Consider the following 18,577-nt stretch of genomic DNA (forward strand, 5'->3'; position numbering starts at 1 on the left):
ACTATTCCAGCATCAGACACACACCACTATTCCAGCATCAGACGCACCCCACTATTCCAGCATCAGACACACACCCCACTATTCCAGCATCAGACACACACCCCACTATTCCAGCATTAGACGCACCCCACTATTCCAGCATCAGCCGCACGTGCACTGGTCCCGTAAAGGGTGCCCAGAAATGCGCCAGGAGGTCTGGGGTCTCTCTTACCGTATCACAAAGTCGGCTTCATCAATGCGCTTCCCACATCTGCTCCCTTTCAGTATCCCGCCATTGCCGACCACAGAGCACTTCTTCAGGGGCAGTTTGAATGGAGTATCCTAGCAACAGAGACAAGAGAAGGGCAGTGGGTGCATCAGGGAGGGCAGTGGGTGCATCAGGGAGGGCAGTGGGTGCCACAGGGAGGGCAGTGGGTGCCACAGGGAGGGCAGTGGGTGCCGCGGGGAGGGCAGTGGGTGCATCAGGGAGAGCCGCAGGGAGGGCAGTGGGAGCCGCAGGGAGGGAAATGAGTGCATTAGGGAGGGCAGTGGGAGCCGCAGGGAGGGAAGTGAGTGCATTAGGGAGGGCAGTGAGTGCATTAGGGAGGGCAGTGAGTGCATTAGGGAGGGCAGTGGGTGCAAGCATCAGGGAGGGCAGCGGATGCATCAGGGAGTGCAGGGCCGGCGCCACCACTAGGCAGCTCTAGGCATTTGCCTAGGGCGCCGGCACCTGGAGGGCGGCAGTTTGCCCCTCACCCCCAGCGAACTGTGTAAAAAAATTGCTGCCCCGGCGTCCCTGCAGTGCCGTAGGGGTACCTGCGGCGCCGTCATGTGTATAAAGCTGGCTGCGGCCGGCGGGGTCCCTGTTGTGAATAGCAAATAACTAGCGCCCTGAGGGAGGGCAGTGGGTGCATCAGGGAGGGCAGGGAGAGCGCAGGGAGGGCAGTGGGAGCCGCAGGGAGGGTAGTGAGTGCATCAGGGAGGGCAGTGAGTGTATTAGGGAGGGCAGTGGGTGCATCAGGGAGGGCAGAGGGTGCAAGCATCAGGGAGGGCAGTGGGTGCGGCAGGGAGTGCTACAGGGAGGGCAGTGAGAGCTGCAGGGAGGGCAGTGGGTGCCGCAGGGAGGGCAGTGAGAGCGGCAGGGAGGGCAGTGGGTGCTGCAGGGAGGGCAGTGAGAGCTGCAGGGAGGGCAGTGGGTGCTGCAGGGAGGGCAGTGGGTGTCGCAGGGAGGGCAGTGAGAGCGGCAGGGAGGGCAGTGGGTGCTGCAGGGAGGGCAGTGGGTGCCGCAGGGAGGGCAGTGAGAGCGGCAGGGAGGGCAGTGGGTGCTGCAGGGAGGGCAGTGAGAGCTGCAGGGAGGGCAGTGGGTGCTGCAGGGAGGGCAGTGGGTGTCGCAGGGAGGGCAGTGAGAGCGGCAGGGAGGGCAGTGGGTGCTGCAGGGAGGGCAGTGGGTGCCGCAGGGAGGGCAGTAGGTGCCTACACTTCTATATCACATGCTACAGATATTATGACCAGACATCTCCACCTCCCATCTTTGCCGGGACCCTGCAGGTACAGACTGAGCCCCTCTACTCACCTGCGGGAAGAGGTTGTATGTTGCATTGTCGATAATCAATGAATATAACAATTCTCCATCAAACCACAGGTTCTCGCCCACCGGGGTGTTCACTTTTGTCATAGAAAACAGCTGTGCGGGGTCACAGCAATTGTCCAATAGTTTCCTGAAAGACACAAACACAAAATTACCAGGAGCCAACATATAACTAACATATGACTAACATATGACTAACATATGACTAACATATAACTAACATATAACTAACATATGACTTCTAGCAACATAGCCATGTATATGGGTGAGAACATAAATCGGACACTCCGAAAGAAGATACATTGGCTGGTACCTTACAAAAGGCTTTCTATATATCAATTCCCCCCCCCCCCCCATACATACACACACACAGACACCTCCTACATACCATATGCAATTTGGTTGGTGTATCAGTGTAAATATCTTCCAACATTCCTGTGCGGTACGTGTGTTCTGTACCGTGCTGTATGTGTGTTCTGTACTGTGCTGTAGGTGTGTTCTGTACCGTGCTGTATGTGTGATCTGTACCGTGCTGTATGTGTGTTCTGTACCGTGCTGTATGTGTGCTCTGTACCGTGCTGTATGTGTGCTCTGTACCGTGCTGTATGGGTGCTCTGTACCGCTCTGTATGTGTGCTCTGTACCGTGCTGTATGTTTGCTCTGTACCGTGCTGTATGTGTTCTGCACCGTTCTGTATGTGTGCTCTGTACCGTGCTGTATGTGTGCTTTGCACCGTTCTGTATGGGTGCTCTGTACCGTTCTGTATGTGTGCTCTGTACCGTGCTGTATGTGTGCTTTGCACCGTTCTGTATGGGTGTTCTGTACCGTGCTGTATGTTTGCTCTGTACCGTGCTGTATGTATGCTCTGTACCGTGCTGTATGTGTTCTGTACCTTGCTGTATGTATGCTCTGTACCGTGCTGTATGTGTTCTGTACCGTGCTGTATGGGTGTTTTGCACTGTTCTGTATGTGTGCTTTGTACCGTGCTTTATGTACATCTATGACCAGAGCCGGACTGGCCATCTGGCACTTTTATGGCCTTGTGGGCTGATTTTGTGCAGCGGCTGCTCCTGGCCGCCGTCTTTTGCTGCCGTGTGCCTGCATGTGAACGGACGGCAGGGTGCCATGTGCCCCCCAGGACACTCTGTTTCTAGTGTTTTGGGCCACTTTAAAATGCCCTGGTGGTCCAGTATGTCTTGTGGCTACAGCCGCGGCTGAGACCCTTCAACAGTACAGCAGCAGCAGTCACGCGCCTGGGAGAGGGTGACAAGAAGCACCGGGGAGAGAATGCAGAGCTGCAGCCGGGAGTGCCGAGGATCAAGACACAAGCAGTGGCCAGGGATCGGGTGCCGAACAGTGTCCAGGGAGCAGGAGCAGAACTGCGGCTGGTGCTGGGGTCAATAGACCCACTGATGCTGGTGAGAAGACTAGCCTCATCAGTGTGCAGCATATTGTGTAATGGGCATCACGATGTGCAGCATATTGTGTAATGGGCATCACGATGTGCAGCATATTGTGTAATGGGCATCACGGTGTGCAGCATATTGTGTAATAGGCATTGCGGTGTGCGGCATACACAATGGGCATTACGGTGTGGCATAATGTGTAATGGGCATTATGGTGTGTGACATATTGTGTAATGGGAATAACGGTGTGTTCCATAATGTGTAATGGGCCGTGTACTGCCTTCTTTTTCTGATACCACGCCTCCTTTCCATGAGACCACGCCCCCTTTTCGCAGCGCAAGGGTCCCTCCTACTGCAGGTGGGCCTGTGTGCTCAAGATGCCTGGGCTAATTTCTGGTCCCAGTCCGGCCCTGTGTATGACTCAGTATCGCTGGCACCAGCTATGGCGATGCCTCCGCATCAGTATCGCTGGCACCAGCTATGGCGACGCCTCCGCATCAGTATCGCTGGCACCAGCTATGGCGACGCCTCCGCATCAGTATCGCTGGCACCAGCTATGGCGACGCCTCCGCATCAGTATCGCTGGCACCAGCTATGGCGACGCCTACGCATCAGTATCGCTGGCACCAGCTATGGCGACGCCTACGCATCAGTATCGCTGGCACCAGCTTTGGGTTGGGAAGTGGAAATGCTGGAACTCAGCAGAATGGGATTTTTCCCTTCACAAGAAGAATTGCAGGTTGGGAAACGATCGTCTTTGGTTCCTCTCCTACCTATCAGCATCAGTGACATTTCCGGGGTTGAACATTTCTCCGTCTTGTGACATCGCTGCTTACATGTAAACCATTTCCTTGCAGAGAGGAAGCGGCGAGATCTGCGCTCACCCATGCAGCGCGGATGAATACAGCCCATTGTTACCCTCCACGATAATGGTCTCTCCTGAGCACTGAGCGAGACAGATCTCTGGGGTAGATGTATGAAGCAGTGATAAGGGAGAAGTGGCCCATGGCAACCAATCAGCACTGACGTAACAACTGTCATTTGCATAATATAAAATGATACAGAGCAGCTGATTGGTTGCCATGGGCCACTTCCCCTCCCTTATCACTGCCTCATTCCTCTACCCCTCAGTTCTGTATGATCACAGCCCAGAGCACGGAGGGAGGGGGGACGATGACGACGACACACAAATGACATCTGGAAATGAGCCACATGTCTCATGATGAGGGGGGGATTCAGAACTCTCACGCCGAATGTCAGCAGATGTCGTGCACTTGTATTTGTGGCTCTGGACAGCGGTGTATTCACCGCACAGAGGACGTCTCTCACGCATCTGATACACGGTTACCCAGCCACAGTCATTACAATGTCCCCATTCATAGCCGGCGTCCTGTTCCATATAATGGTCACATCTATTATGCAAGTGCCCCTGTTCTAGGTTCTTTCATACAATCCTGTTATTATTGGTGGATCCTCGCCATGAAGCAGCGTAACTGCGCGGAATCTAACGCGTCCCGGGGACTGCGGCATTGTATCAGCACATGTCAGTCACAGGTTGTGTCCTGCTTAGTCCTATACAATCCTGTTATTAATGGTGGATCCTAGCCATGACGCAGCATATGGCTGGGTTGCTTCAGGTTAGCACACCCTAACACTTTATTAGGGACTAGGTGATTCAGCGCACCCTACGGGCGCTCTTCACACCGTCGTAAGGGGCTGCGCCCCCTTAATTTGTGAACATTTGTATATGAGAAAGATGGTTAGAATTGTATGTAAGATGCCTGTATTGCAAATTGAGTTATAGGTGAAATGTGTTAAATAGAGAGCATATGATGTGGAAGGGGGTGTGTATTGTTTTGTAAGCGGTTACAGAGTAAGATGTACATTGATAGTGTGGAGGGTACAGTGACATTTGTGGGTGTGGGGGGGGGGGGGGGGGCTGTGTGTGCATGTTGTTTAGGTGTGTGTGTGTGTGTGTGTGTGTGTGTGTGCAATAGTATAGTAGGGTGTTTCTGAGTCAGCGGCTCCCCACTGGCGGAGGTCATGACACAGGAAAACAGGAGGCTGGGTAGTGATAGGGGTGTGTGGGAATAAGGGGGACTAAAGGGGAGGGTGGGGGACACTGTGCAGCTTCTGCCAGTGGGTGAGGGTCCAGCGTGGCAGCACAGGAGTACAGGACGGTGGCCCTGAGTCAGTGTCTCCTCCTACTGGGTGGAAGTTAGGGTGCATGAGAACAGGAGGCTGGGTGGTAAAGCATGATAGGGTAATGTGGGCAACACAGGGTGAGCGGGTCCCCACTGGCGGAAGTTATGGGGCAGGAGAACAGGAGGCAGGGCAGTGATAGAGGTGTGTGGGCATGAGGGGTAGTAAAGGTTTTTGGCTGTTGCTGAGTAGGGATAGGCATTGGTGCAGACGCCATCGATGGTTGGCATTGATGGCGATTTTGCACCCTGCCATCGATTGCTGTAGCTATCGATGGTCATCCATTATATCTGACTGAATAGGCCGTGGGTCAATCAGAACTTGGTGTCGGGACTTCCGGGTGTGGGTGGACGGAGCTATGCTCCGTGTCCCGGCACCTTAAAAAAATTTGAAACTTGATCGGTTCTCCTTTGCCATTGATGTAGGGAAACCATCTGGTCCTCCCACATCGATGGCAAAAGTTTTCAACATCGGCCATAAACCCTCGATGATTTGAAATCATTGATGGTCAATGGGCATCCCTAGAACTGGAGGAGGGTGGGGGACAGTATGCAGCTCCCGGCAGTGGGTGAGCATCTCCTCGCACTGGGAGGGAGTGAGGGTGCATGAGAGCAGGAGGCTGTATAATAGTGGTATAAGGGCAAGACATTGATAAAAGTTGTGGCGCTGGTGCAGAGGACCATAGGGACACTTCTGGCAGTCGGGGAACCTGCAGCGTGGCAGCCAGGGCCGGATTTCCCACCTAGGGGCGGCACCTGCTTGTGGCGGTACAGGATCCCCCATTCTCACGGAGGTACGTGAAATGCGGGAGCGGGGTCGCGGGGGTCTGCTGGGGGGTGGAATTGCTGGAAGGGGGTCAGGGGGGTCTGCAAATTGCGGGAGGGGGGGGGTGTGCGGGGATCCGCGATTAGCGGGAGGGGGCCCGCAAATCGTGGGAGGGGGCTTGAATTGCGGGAAGTGGGGTCTGCAAATTGCGGGAGGGGGGTTGTCGGGGTCAGTGAATTGCGGGAGGGGGGTTGTGGAGGTCCGTGAATCGCGGGGAGTGCCGTAAATCGCGGGAGGGGGGTCGCGGGAGGTGCCGAGGGGGTCCGCAAACCGCGGGGGGGGGGCCTAGAATTGCGGGAGGGGGGCGGGAATTGCAGGAGGGGGGGTGGCAAATCGTAGGAGGGGGGTCGCGGGGGTCCCGCAAATCGCGGGAGGGGTCGCCTGAGGTCGCGGGCGTTCCCGCGAAACGCGGGAGGGTCACAGGGTTCCTGGGAATCACGAGAGGGGGGGTCGCGGGGTCCTGCGAATCGCGGGAGGGGGGGTCGTATGGGTCCCGCGAATCGCGGAAGGGGGGTCGTGGGGGGTGCAGGAGTAATGGTGGATGGTGGCTGTGGAGTAATGGTGGATGGTGGGCGTGTACTGTAGCCCTGGCTGGGCGGGGGGAGGTGATGTCAAGGGGGTGGAACGTTGTACACATGAAAACGTTATACACATAAAACACTGGTCTTTTCCCTGGGGGGGGGGGGGCGCGGGTTTGTGTATCCTGCTGGGCGGGAACGTTAGCTACACAGGGGATGAGTGACAGATCTGGCTAAATATATAAGAGATTATAGGTATTGTTTTATTGTACTGACATATATTATTAATATTTTGTTGTATTGATTATCTTATCATATAATATTGCTTTCATGTATTACTGATATTGTACTATTATATTGATTATTTAGAGTGTACGCTCTCATAACCAGGGCCCCGTTTTCCTTTCCGCACTTCTCTCAGGTGCTGACGCTGCGCTACCTCTCGGAATATTACGGTCCTGCTGAAGCAGCAATGTCTGTGCACCTTGTCCCGCAGTGTTCTGTACTGTAAGTCATGTTCTGTTCCTGCTGTATCAGTTTATGTTCTCTGTAAGGCGCTGTGGACCCCTTGTGTCGCTATATTAATAAAGGATTATAATAATATTGTATTATTGCAATAAAATTAATATTCCATCACTGTTTTCATGTGTGCAGCCTAGTTTGGAGAAGGCAATCCTTGCTCCCTGGCCTGCTGTCACCATGCCAATAGACATGGTTAGACAATAGACAATTGTTACGTGTTACAGTCACCCGCCGACAAATTAAATCCACTTCATTCCATCAAATTACAAGGTTTGACGTCAACTCCCAGTTAGAGACAGTGGTAACCAGTGCCAATGTGCCCAGGTCTGCGTGTGCCAACATGAGAGATGCAGCTATATATACTGTATATCTATATCTATATATCGTGATTTTTCTTTAAAGAACACAGAACTGATGACATCACAGAGCAGTTATGTGTGATGCCATCAGAATGTGCTGTTCATACATATATTAACATCTCTTACATATTGTACATGTATATAATAATATGTGTTATATGACAGGAGTAGGAAGCGGGTGAGGGGAAGTGAGAGATGGGCGAGTGTAAACAGACAGGTGGGGGGTGGGGAGAGCGAGAGAGAACCACAACACATTCATGTAGAAAGAGGAGACAAAGACAGGACATATGTAGGGTTAATGGAGGAAGAAGACCCCTCCTGACAGCTCCTGTCTCTCCCCCTCCTCCATCCTCTACTATTAATGATTGCTCAGTCTCCTCTCCTGTGGTGTCCGGGGGCTGCTGGGTACAATGGTGGTCCCAGGAACAATGTAATAGGGCAGAGGGAGGGGTATTGGCTGAGGGGAGGATGGATCAGTATGTACGGCGTCAGGGCTGGTTACATGGAGGGGGGGATGCTGGCTTTATCCAGCTCTCAGTGTTGGGTACCACAGCCGGGGTCCAGGGTGCTGGCACATGACCAGAGAAGGCTAACTATGGCAGAGGTCATAAACATAATATATATATATATATATATATATATATATATATATATAGATAGATAGATAGATAGATAGATAGATAGATAGATAGATAGATAGATAGATGGATGTCACTCCGGGTCTTGTGATGAACAAAAGAAGTTTACTGGTGCCTACAGCATTTCGGGCAACGCCTGAAATGCCTTAGACACCAGTAAACTTCTTTTGGTTATCTCAAGACCCGGAGTGACATCCATCTATATATATGTGTGGATTTGGTTCCATATGTGATGGGCACCTGGGCATTTTAAGTATTTTGACTAATATATATAATATATATATATATAATATATATATTTCTTGAAAAAGGTCCCAGAGGCGGACCGAAACGTCGATGCCCACTACTATTGCCATGCTGCCTGAATAAACCCATCTTGATTTGCCTGAAAGACTGGTGAGTGACTCCATTCTGTGTTATTATACAAAGTAGTGACCTCCTAGCAAGTTCTCTACCCTGGATTGTCACCCCAGCAAGTTATCCATGTCGATCTGAGTGCCAGTACCATGGACTATATATATATATATATATATATATATATATATATACTAGGTGATTCATCGCGCCCTACGGGCGCTCTTCACACTGGCGTAAGGGTCTGCGCCCCCTTAATTTGTGAACATTTGTATATGAGAAAGATGGTTAGAATTGTATGAAAGATGGCCTGTATTGCAACTTGAGTTATAGGTGAAATGTGTTACATAGAGAGCATATGATGTGGAAGGGGGGTGTATTGTTTTGTTTAATTAAAAAGCGGTTACAGAGTAAGATGTACATTGATAGTGTGGATGGTACAGTGACATTTGTGGGTGTGTGTGTGTGTGTGCATGTTGTTTAGGTGTGTGTTTTGTACAATAGTATAGTAGGGTGTCAGCGGCTCCCCAGTGGTGGAAGTTACGGTTCAGGAGAGCAGGAACCTGGGTAGTGATCGGGGTGTGTGGGCATACGGGGACTAAACAGGAGGGTGGAGGACACTGTGCAGCTTCTGCCAGTGGGTGAGGGTCCAGCGTGGCAGCACAGGAGTACAGGATGGTGGCCCTGAGTCAGTGTCTCCTCCTACTGGGTGGGAGTTAGGGTGCATGAGAGCAGGAGGCTGGGTGGTAAAGCATGATAGGGGAATGTGGGCAACAAGGGTGAGCGGGTCCCCACTGGCGGAAGTTACGGGGCAGGAGAACAGGAGGCAGGGCAGTGATAGAGGTGTGTGGGCATGAAGGGTAGTAAAGGATTTTGACTGTTGCAGAGTAGGGATGGGCATTGGTGCAGACGCCATCAATGGTTGGCATTGGTGGCGATTTGGGGGCACGCGGGGGTGCCGCTTATCGCGGGAGTCGCGGGGGGTGCCCGTGAATCACGGGAGCGGGTCGCGAGGGGTGCCACGAATCGCGGGGTGTGTGTGTCGCAAATCGCGGGAGTGGCGCGGGGGGGGGGGGCGTGAATCGCGGGAGGGTGCTGGCAGAGGGGGGGGGGGATGCAGGCAGACCTGCCGCTCACCTGGTGGCTGTGGAGTAGCAGTGTCTTTGCCTGGCAGCCTGGGGAGGCAGAAGGTGTCTGGCACTGTGGGCTGGTTCTCTGTCACTATGTGAGTGTGTGTGGGCGGAGTCAGAGGCTCCACCCAGCGTTATAGACACACTCACACATTGAGTGACAGATGTAGCCAAATATATAAGAGATTGTATATGGGGCTTGGGGGATGGTGTAATGGTTAATATTACTGCCTCACAGTACTGAGGTCATAGGTTCGATACCCACCATGGCCCTAACTGTGCGGAGTTTGTATATTCTCCCCGTACTTGCGTGGGTTTCCTCCGGGTATTCCGGTTTCCTCCCACAATCCAAAAACATACTGGTAGGCTAATTGGCTCCCAACAAATTAACCCTAGAATGTTTGTGTGTGCGTGTGTACATGTGGTAGGGAATATAGATTGTAAGCTCCACTGGGGCAGGGACTGATGTGAATGTTCAACTATTCTCTGTACAGTGCTGCGGAATATGTGTGCGCTATAAAAGAAACTGTTAATAAATAAATACATGGATATCAGTAGCCAGCAGCGAGTGGCCCCCACATGAGGGGTCGGTATGAGGGTGATACAACCACAATACATAGGGATGGATACCGGGGGTCAGGGCCAGCAGTGAGTGGCCCCCACATGAGGGGTCGGTATGAGGGTGATACAACCACAATACATAGGGATGGATACCGGGGGTCAGGGCCAGCAGTGAGTGGCCCCCACATGAGGGGTCGGTATGAGGGTGATACCACCACAATACATAGGGATGGATACCGGGGGTCAGGGCCAGCAGTGAGTGGCCCCCACATGAGGGGTCGGTATGAGGGTGATACCACCACAATACATAGGGATGGATACCGGGGGTCAGGGCCAGCAGTGAGTGGCCCCCACATGAGGGGTCGGTATGAGGGTGATACCACCACAATACATAGGGATGGATACCAGGGGTCAGGGCCAGCAGTGAGTGACCCCCACATGAGGGGTCGGTATGAGGGTGATACCACCACAATACATAGGGATGGATACCGGGGGTCATGGCCAGCAGTGAGTGGCCCCCACATGAGGGGTCGGTATGAGGGTGATACAACCACAATACATAGGGATGGATACCGGGGGTCAGGGCCAGCAGTGAGTGGCCCCCACATGAGGGGTCGGTATGAGGGTGATACCACCACAATACATAGGGATGGATACCGGGGGTCAGGGCCAGCAGTGAGTGGCCCCCACATGAGGGGTCGGTATGAGGGTGATACCACCACAATACATAGGGATGGATACCGGGGGTCAGGGCCAGCAGCGAGTGACCCCCACATGAGGGGTCGGTACGAGGGTGATACCACCACAATACATAGGGATGGATACCGGGGGTCAGGGCCAGCAGTGAGTGGCCCCCACATGAGGGGTCGGTATGAGGGTGATACCACCACAATACATAGGGATGGATACCGGGGGTCAGGGCCAGCAGTGAGTGGCCCCCACATGAGGGGTCGGTATGAGGGTGATACCACCACAATACATAGGGATGGATACCGGGGGTCAGGGCCAGCAGTGAGTGACCCCCACATGAGGGGTCGGTATGAGGGTGATACCACCACAATACATAGGGATGGACACCGGGGGTCAGGGCCAGCAGTGAGTGGCCCCCACATTAGGGATCGGTATGAGGGTGATACCACCACAATACATAGGGATGGACACCGGGGGTCAGGGACAGCAGTGAGTGGCCCCCACATGAGGGGTCGGTATGAGGGTGATACCACCACAATACATAGGGATGGATACCGGGGGTCAGGGCCAGCAGTGAGTGATCCCCACATGAGGGATCGCTATGAGGGTGATACCACCACAATACAGGAAGAACCTGACCCTGAGATGTCTACACTGGGCTTAATGAATAATTCTGGGGTTTGGGCCTGAGGTGACCTGGGACGGATACGGGTACTAATATGAGTTTCTGGGACGGCTGCTAGGAGTGTAAACAATATGGGGGAATAGGGGCTATTCTCCATATCAGATACACAGGTAGGTAGTAGGACAGTGATGGCCAACCTTGACACTCCAGCTGTTGTTGAACTACACATCCCACCATGCCCTGCATCAGTTTTAGCATGGCCAAATAGTAAAACCATAGCAGGGCATGCTGGGATGTGTAGTTCAACAACAGCTGGAGTGTCAAGGTTAGCCATCACTGTAGTAGGGTGATGGGTACCTGAAATGATGGTGGCAGGAATATAGCGATACAAGAAGTAGTTGTGTAATAAAGGAACACTGAGTAAGCTGGCACTTCTGTATTAAAGTGGGTGGCGTTGGAGTATTATAGTTGGTGGCAGTAGAGTATTATCGTGGGTGGCAGTGGAGTGTTATAGTGGGTGTCAGTGGAGTATTATACTGGGTGGTGGTGGAGTATTATAGTGGGTGGCGGTGGAGTATAATAGTCGGTGTCAGTGGAGTATTATACTGGGTGGTGGTGGAGTATTATAGTGGTTGGCAGTGGAGTATTATAGTTGGTGGCAGTGGAGTATTATAGTGGTTGGCAGTAGAGTATTATAGTGGTTGGTAGTGGAGCATTATAGTGGGTGGCAGTGGAGTATTATAGTGGGTGGCTGTGGAGCATTATAGTGGATGGCATTGGAGTATTATAGTGGGTGGCGGTGGAGTATTATAGTGGGTGGCAGTAGAGTATTATCGTGGGTGGCAGTGGAGTATTATAGTGGGTGGCAGTAGAGTATTATAGTGGTTGGTAGTGGAGCATTATAGTGGGTGGCAGTGGAGTATTATAGTGGGTGGTGGTGGAGTATTATAGTGGTTGGTAGTGGAGCATTATAGTGGGTGGCAGTGGAGTATTATAGTGAGTGGCGGTGGAGTATAATAGTGGTTGACGGTGGAGTATTACAGTTGGTGGCGGTAGAGTATTATAGTAGTTGGCGGTGGAGTATTATAGTGGGTGTCAGTGGAGTATTATAGTGGGTGGCAGTGGAGTATTATAGTGGGTGGCAGTGGAGTATTATAGTGGGTGGTGGTGGAGTATTATAGTATTTGGCGGTGGAGTATTATCGTGGGTGGAGGTGGAGTAGTATAATGGGTGGCAGTGGAGTATTATAGTGGGTGGTGGTGGAGTATTATAGTATTTGGCGGTGGAGTATTATCGTGGGTGGAGGTGGAGTAGTATAATGGGTGGCGGTGGAGTATTGTAGTGGGTGGCAGTGGAGTATTATAGTGGTTGATGGTGGAGTATTATAGTGGTTGGTAGTGGAGCATTATAGTGGGTGGCAGTAGAGTATTATAGTGGGTGGCGGTGAAGTATTATAGTATTTGGCGGTGGAGTATTATAGTGGGTGGAGGTGGAGTATTATAGTGGGTGGACGTGGAGTATTGTAGTGGGTGGCAGTGGAGTATTATAGTGGTTGATGGTGGAGTATTATAGTGGTTGGTAGTGGAGCATTATAGTGGGTGGCAGTGGAGTATTATAGTGGGTGGCGGTGAAGTATTATAGTATTTGGCGGTGGAGTATTATAGTGGGTGGAGGTGGAGTATTATAGTGGATGGCATTGGAGTATTATAGTGGTTGGCAGTGGAGTATTATAGTGGTTGGTGGTGGAGTATTATAGTGGTTGGTGGTGGAGTATTATAGTGATTGGTGGTGGAGCATTATAGTGGATGGCATTGGAGTATTATAGTGGGTGGTGGTGGAGTATTATAGTGGTTGGTAGTGGAGCATTATAGTGGGTGGCAGTGGAGTATTATAGTGGGTGGCGGTGAAGTATTATAGTATTTGGCGGTGGAGTATTATAGTGGGTGGAGGTGGAGTATTATAGTGGTTGGCAGTGGAGTATTATAGTGGTTGGTAGTGGAGCATTATAGTGGGTGGCAGTGGAGTATTATAGTTGGTGGCAGTAGAGTATTATAGTGGGTGGTAGTAGAGTATTATAGTTGGTGGCAGGAGAGTATTATAGTTGGTGGTAGTGGACTATTATAGTGGGTGGCAGTAGAGTATTATAGTTGGTGGTAGTGGACTATTATAGTGGGTGGCAGTAGAGTATTATAGTTGGTGGTAGTGGACTATTATAGTGGGTGGAAGTAGAGTATTATAGTTGGTGGCAGTAGAGTATTAAAGTGGTCGGTAGTGAATTATTATAATGGGTGGCAGTGGCGCATTATAGTGGTTGGCAGTAGAGTATTGTAGTGGGTGCCAGTGGAGTAATATAGTTGGTGGTAGTGGAGTATTATAGTGGTTGGCAGTGGAGTATTATAGTGGTTGGTAGCAGAGTATTTCAGTGGGTGGCAGTGGAGTATTATAGTGGGTGGCAGTAGAATATTATAGTGGTTGGCAGTAAAGTATTATAGTGATTGGTGGTGGAGTATTATAGTGGTTGGCAGAAGAGTATTTCAGTGGGTGGCAGTGGAGTATTTTAGTTGGGGGCAGTGGAGTATTAAAGTGGGTGGCAGTAGAGTAATATACCGGATGGCAGTAGAGTATTATAGTGGGTGGCAGTGGAGTATTAGAGTGGGTAGAGTATTAAAGTGGGTGGCAGTAGAGTAATATACCAGATGGCAGTAGAGTATTATAGTGGGTGGCAGTAGAGTATTATAGTGCGTGGCAGTGGAGTATAATAATTGGTGGCATTGGAGTATTATAGTTGTTGACAGTGGAGCATTATAGTTGTTGGCAGTAGAGTATTATAGTGGTTGGCAGTAGAGTATTATAGTGGGTGGCAGCAGAGTATTATAGTAGTTGGCAGTAGAGTATTATAGTGGTTGGCAGTAGAATATTTCAGTGGATGGCATTGGAGTATTATAATTGGTAGCAGTGGAGTATTTAGTGGTTGGCAGTAGAGTAATATACCGGTAGGCAGTAGAGTATTATAGTGGTTGGCAGGGGAGTATTATAGTTGGTGGCAGTAGAGTATTATAGTGGTTGGCAGTGGAGTATTATAATTGGTGGCAGTAGAGTATTATAGTAGTTGGCAGTAGAGTATTATAGTTGGTGGCAGTAGAGTATTATAGTTGGTTGCAATGGAGTATTTAGTGGTTGGCAGTAGAGTAATATACCGGTAGGCAGTAGAGTATTATAGTGGTTGGTAGTAGAGTAGTATAGTGGTTGGCAGTAGAGTATTATAGTAGTTGGCAGTAGAGTATTATAGTGGTTGGCAGTGGAGTATTATAGTTGGTGGCAGTAGAGTATTATAGTGGTTGGCAGTATATTATTATAGTGGCAGTAGAGTATTATAGTGGTTGGCAGTAGAGTATTATAGTAGTTGGCAGTAGAGTATTATAGTGGTTGGCAGTGGAGTATTATAGTTGGTGGCAGTAGAGTATTATAGTGGTTGACAGTATATTATTATAGTGGCAGTAGAGTATTATAGTGGGTGGCAGTAGAGTATTATAGTGGTTGGCAGTAGATTATTATAGTGGATGGCATTGGAGTATTATAGTGGGTGGCAGTAGAGTATTTCAGTGGGTGGCATTGGCGTATTATAGTGGTTGGCAGTTGAGTATTATAGTGGTTGGCAGTAGAGTATTATAGTGGTTGGCAGTTGAGTATTATAGTGGTTGGCAGTAGAGTATTATAGTGGTTGGCAGTAGAGTATTATTGTGGTTGGCAGTAGAATATTTCAGTGGATGGCATTGGAGTATTATAGTGGTTGGCAGTTGAGTATTATAGTGGTTGGCAGTAGAGTATTATAGTGGTTGGCAGTAGAGTATTATAGTGGTTGGCAGTAGAATATTTCAGTGGATGGCATTGGAGTATTATAGTGGGTGGCAGTAGAGTATTATAGTGGTTGGCAGTAGAGTATTATAGTGGTTGGCAGTAGAGTATTATAGTGGTTGGCAGTAGAGTATTATAGTGGTTTGCAGTAGAGTATTATAGTTGGTGGCAGTAGAGTATTATAGTGGGTGGCAGTAGAGTATTATAGTGGTTGGCAGTAGAGTATTATAGTGGGTGGCAGTAGAGTATTATAGTGGTTGGCAGTAGAGTATTATAGTGGTTGGCAGTAGAGTATTATAGTGGTTTGCAGTAGAGTATTATAGTTGGTGGCAGTAGAGTATTATAGTGGGTGGCAGTAGAGTATTATAGTGGTTGGCAGTAGAGTATTATAGTGGGTGGCAGTAGAGTATTATAGTGGTTGGCAGTAGAGTATTATAGTGGTTGGCAGTAGAGTATTATAGTGGTTGGCAGTAGAATATTTCAGTGGATGGCATTGGAGTATTATAGTGGGTGGCAGTAGAGTATTATAGTGGTTGGCAGTAGTTTATTATAGTGGATGGCATTGGAGTATTATAGTGGGTGGCAGTAGAGTATTATAGTGGTTGGCAGTAGAGTATTATAGTTGTTGGCAGTAGAGTATTATAGTGGGTGGCAGTAGAGTATTATAGTGGTTGGCAGTAGATTATTATAGTGGATGGCATTGGAGTATTATAGTGGGTGGCAGTAGAGTATTATAGTGGTTGGCAGTAGAGTATTATAGTTGTTGGCAGTAGAGTATTATAGTGGGTGGCAGTAGAGTATTATAGGGGTTGGCAGTAGAGTATTATAGTGAATGGCATTGGAGTATTATAGTGGGTGGCAGTAGAGTATCAGAGGTAGTAATGGGGTGAGATTGGAGGGAAGCAGAAGTGATGTATTATGTCGTATCAGAGAGTAGTTGTGGAATATTAGGATGGAGTTGGGTATCAGTAGAGTACTATTAGGTAGCATTGAGAAGGGGATAGGTGTAGCAGTGCTGTGGTGTAGCATTAATGGGGTTGAGGGGGTAGCAGTAGGTAGGTAGCAGTGCTGGGGTGGGGGTTTGCGAGATAGGGCTAAAAGTAGCCTAGTAGGTAGCAGTGCTTGGTATAGAGGTATCAGTCAGAATGGAGTGGGGTAGAAGTGCTATGGGTAAGGGTATCAGTTCAGAGGGTGGGATATCAGTTCTGGTAGTGGGGGCACTATTAGGTAAGTAGTGTGACAGTGATAGGGGTATCAGGGCATGGGGGGTGTATCAGTTTTGGGGGTATCACTAGCTAGCAGTGCAGGTTTTTGGGGGGAGGAATAGGAGATATCAGTGCAGTGGGGTAGGGTTATCTGTGCAGGGGGGGGGGGGCATCAGTGTTGGAGGTAGCAGTAGGTAGCAGTGCAGGGGGTGGGTTGGGAAAGATGGAGGTAACAGTGCAGTGGGGTATCTGTGCAGGGGGCGTATCAGTGTTGGTGGTAGCAGTAGTTAGAAGAGTGGGGGGGGGGGTTTGGGAGGAATGTAGGGTATGTGAGATGGAGGTAACAGTGTGGGGGGGGTGTACAAGTGCACGGAGTGTTGGGGGTAGCAGTAGGTATCAGAGTAGGGGGGTGTATCAGTGTAGGGAGGTGGCAGTAGGTATCAGAGTAGGGGGGGTGTATCAGTGTCGGGGATGGCAGTAGGTATCAGAGTAGGGGGGGTGTATCAGTGTCGGGGATTGCAGTAGGTATCAGAGTAGGGGGGGGGTGTATCAGTGTCGGGGATGGCAGTAGGTATCAGAGTAGGGGGGGTGTATCAGTGTCGGGGATGGCAGTAGGAATCAGTGTAGGGGGGTGTATCAGTGTAGAGGAGGGGGGGGTTAGTGTCGGGGGTGGCAGTAGGTATCAGTGTAGGAGGGGGGGTGTATCATTGTAGGGGAGTGGGGGTCAGTGTCGGGGATGGCAGTAGGCATCAGAGTAGGGGGGGGGGGGTGTATCAGTGTCGGGGGGGGGGGTGGCAGTGGGTATCAGTGTCGGGGATGGCAGTAGGTATCAGAGTAGGGGGGGTGTATCAGTGTCGGGGGGGGGGTAGCAGTGGGTATCAGTGTAGGGGGGGTGTATCAGTGTCGGGGGGGGTGGCAGTGGGTATCAGTGTCGGGGATGGCAGTAGGCATCAGAGTAGGGGGGTGTATCAGTATCGGGGATGGCAGTAGGAATCAGTGTAGGGGGGGGGTGTATCAGTGTAGAGGAGGGGGGTTAGTGTCGGGGGTGGCAGTAGGTATCAGTGTAGGGGGGGTGTATCAGTGTAGAGGAGGGGGGTTAGTGTCGGGGGTGGCAGTAGGTATCAGTGTAGGAGGGGGGGTGTATCATTGTAGGGGAGGGGGGTCAGTGTCGGGGATGGCAGTAGGCATCAGAGTAGGGGGGGGGTGTATCAGTGTAGTGGGGGGGGGGTTGGCAGTGGGTATCAGTGTCGGGGATGGCAGTAGGCATCAGAGTAGGGGGGGTGTGTATCAGTGTCGGAGGGGGGGGGGGGTGGTTTCAGTGGGTATCAGTGTCGGGGATGGCAGTAAGGCAGCGGTGCCCGGGTACCTGAATGCCCGCACGGCGCTGTCGTTCCTCCGCCAGTCCCGGCCGCGCTGCAGCACCTCCTGCACCACCTCCTTCTGGTCCGGCAGCCGCTCCGTCGGGAAGATGTAGAGCCAGCAAAGCACGAAGACGGCCAGGGCGCTGGCACCCACCGGGCACCGGGTACGGGGGCATTTCCACCACATTCTGCGTCTCATCATCACATGCCGGTAACCTGGGGGCCCCTGGGGCCCTGGGCGCCCTACTCCGTGCTGAGCGGGGCTGCGGCATCCTGGAGGCGCCCCCTATGCCCGGTGCTACCACCGGCTGGGCAGCTGCCCGTCCCTTTGTTACCGGATGGGGAGAGCTGGATGCAACGTGCTGCAATGCTGCAAAACGCTGTGTGATCCCCAATCTCACCCCCTCCCCTGTGTCCCCCCCGGCTGCAGCGGCTCCAATCTCATTATCCTCCTCAGCCTGCTGCTAGTGTCACATCTCCGGCACTGATTCCTGTCCCATGCCCCTCCCCGTGCCCTGCCTCCCCAACACGGGCTGGTGCCATCCTCCACACGGGCTGGTGCCCTCCCCAACACGGGCTGGTGCCATCCTCCACACGGGCAGCTGGTGCCCTCCCAAATGCAGGCTGGTGCCATCCTCCACACAGGCTGGTTCCCTCCCCAACACGGGCTGGTGCCCCCTGCCCTCCCCAACACGGGCTGGTGCCACCAGCCCTCCCCAACACTGGCTGGTGCCCACTGCCCTCCCCAACACGAGCTGG

General features: G+C 51.4%; 1 protein-coding gene across 1 annotated transcript in view; it reads right to left on the reverse strand.

Moving 5' to 3' along the window:
* The window catches only part of ST8SIA1 (ST8 alpha-N-acetyl-neuraminide alpha-2,8-sialyltransferase 1), a 29,128-nt gene extending 10,829 nt beyond the window's left edge, over positions 1-18,299 (reverse strand). Inside the window, exons 1-3 of the mRNA XM_083180782.1 lie at positions 17,824-18,299; positions 1,553-1,697; positions 212-321 (exon numbers count right to left, since the gene is read on the reverse strand). Coding sequence (XP_083036908.1) covers positions 212-321; positions 1,553-1,697; positions 17,824-18,020 — 452 coding nt within the window. The 5' untranslated portion in view covers positions 18,021-18,299. The remainder of the gene's footprint in view (positions 1-211; positions 322-1,552; positions 1,698-17,823) is intronic.
* Positions 18,300-18,577: the final 278 nt, after the last annotated feature.

The sequence above is a fragment of the Crinia signifera genome, chromosome 4 (assembly GCF_055691185.1).
Source record: "Crinia signifera chromosome 4, ASM5569118v1, whole genome shotgun sequence".
In the NCBI taxonomy this organism is placed as follows: Eukaryota; Metazoa; Chordata; class Amphibia; order Anura; family Myobatrachidae; genus Crinia; species Crinia signifera.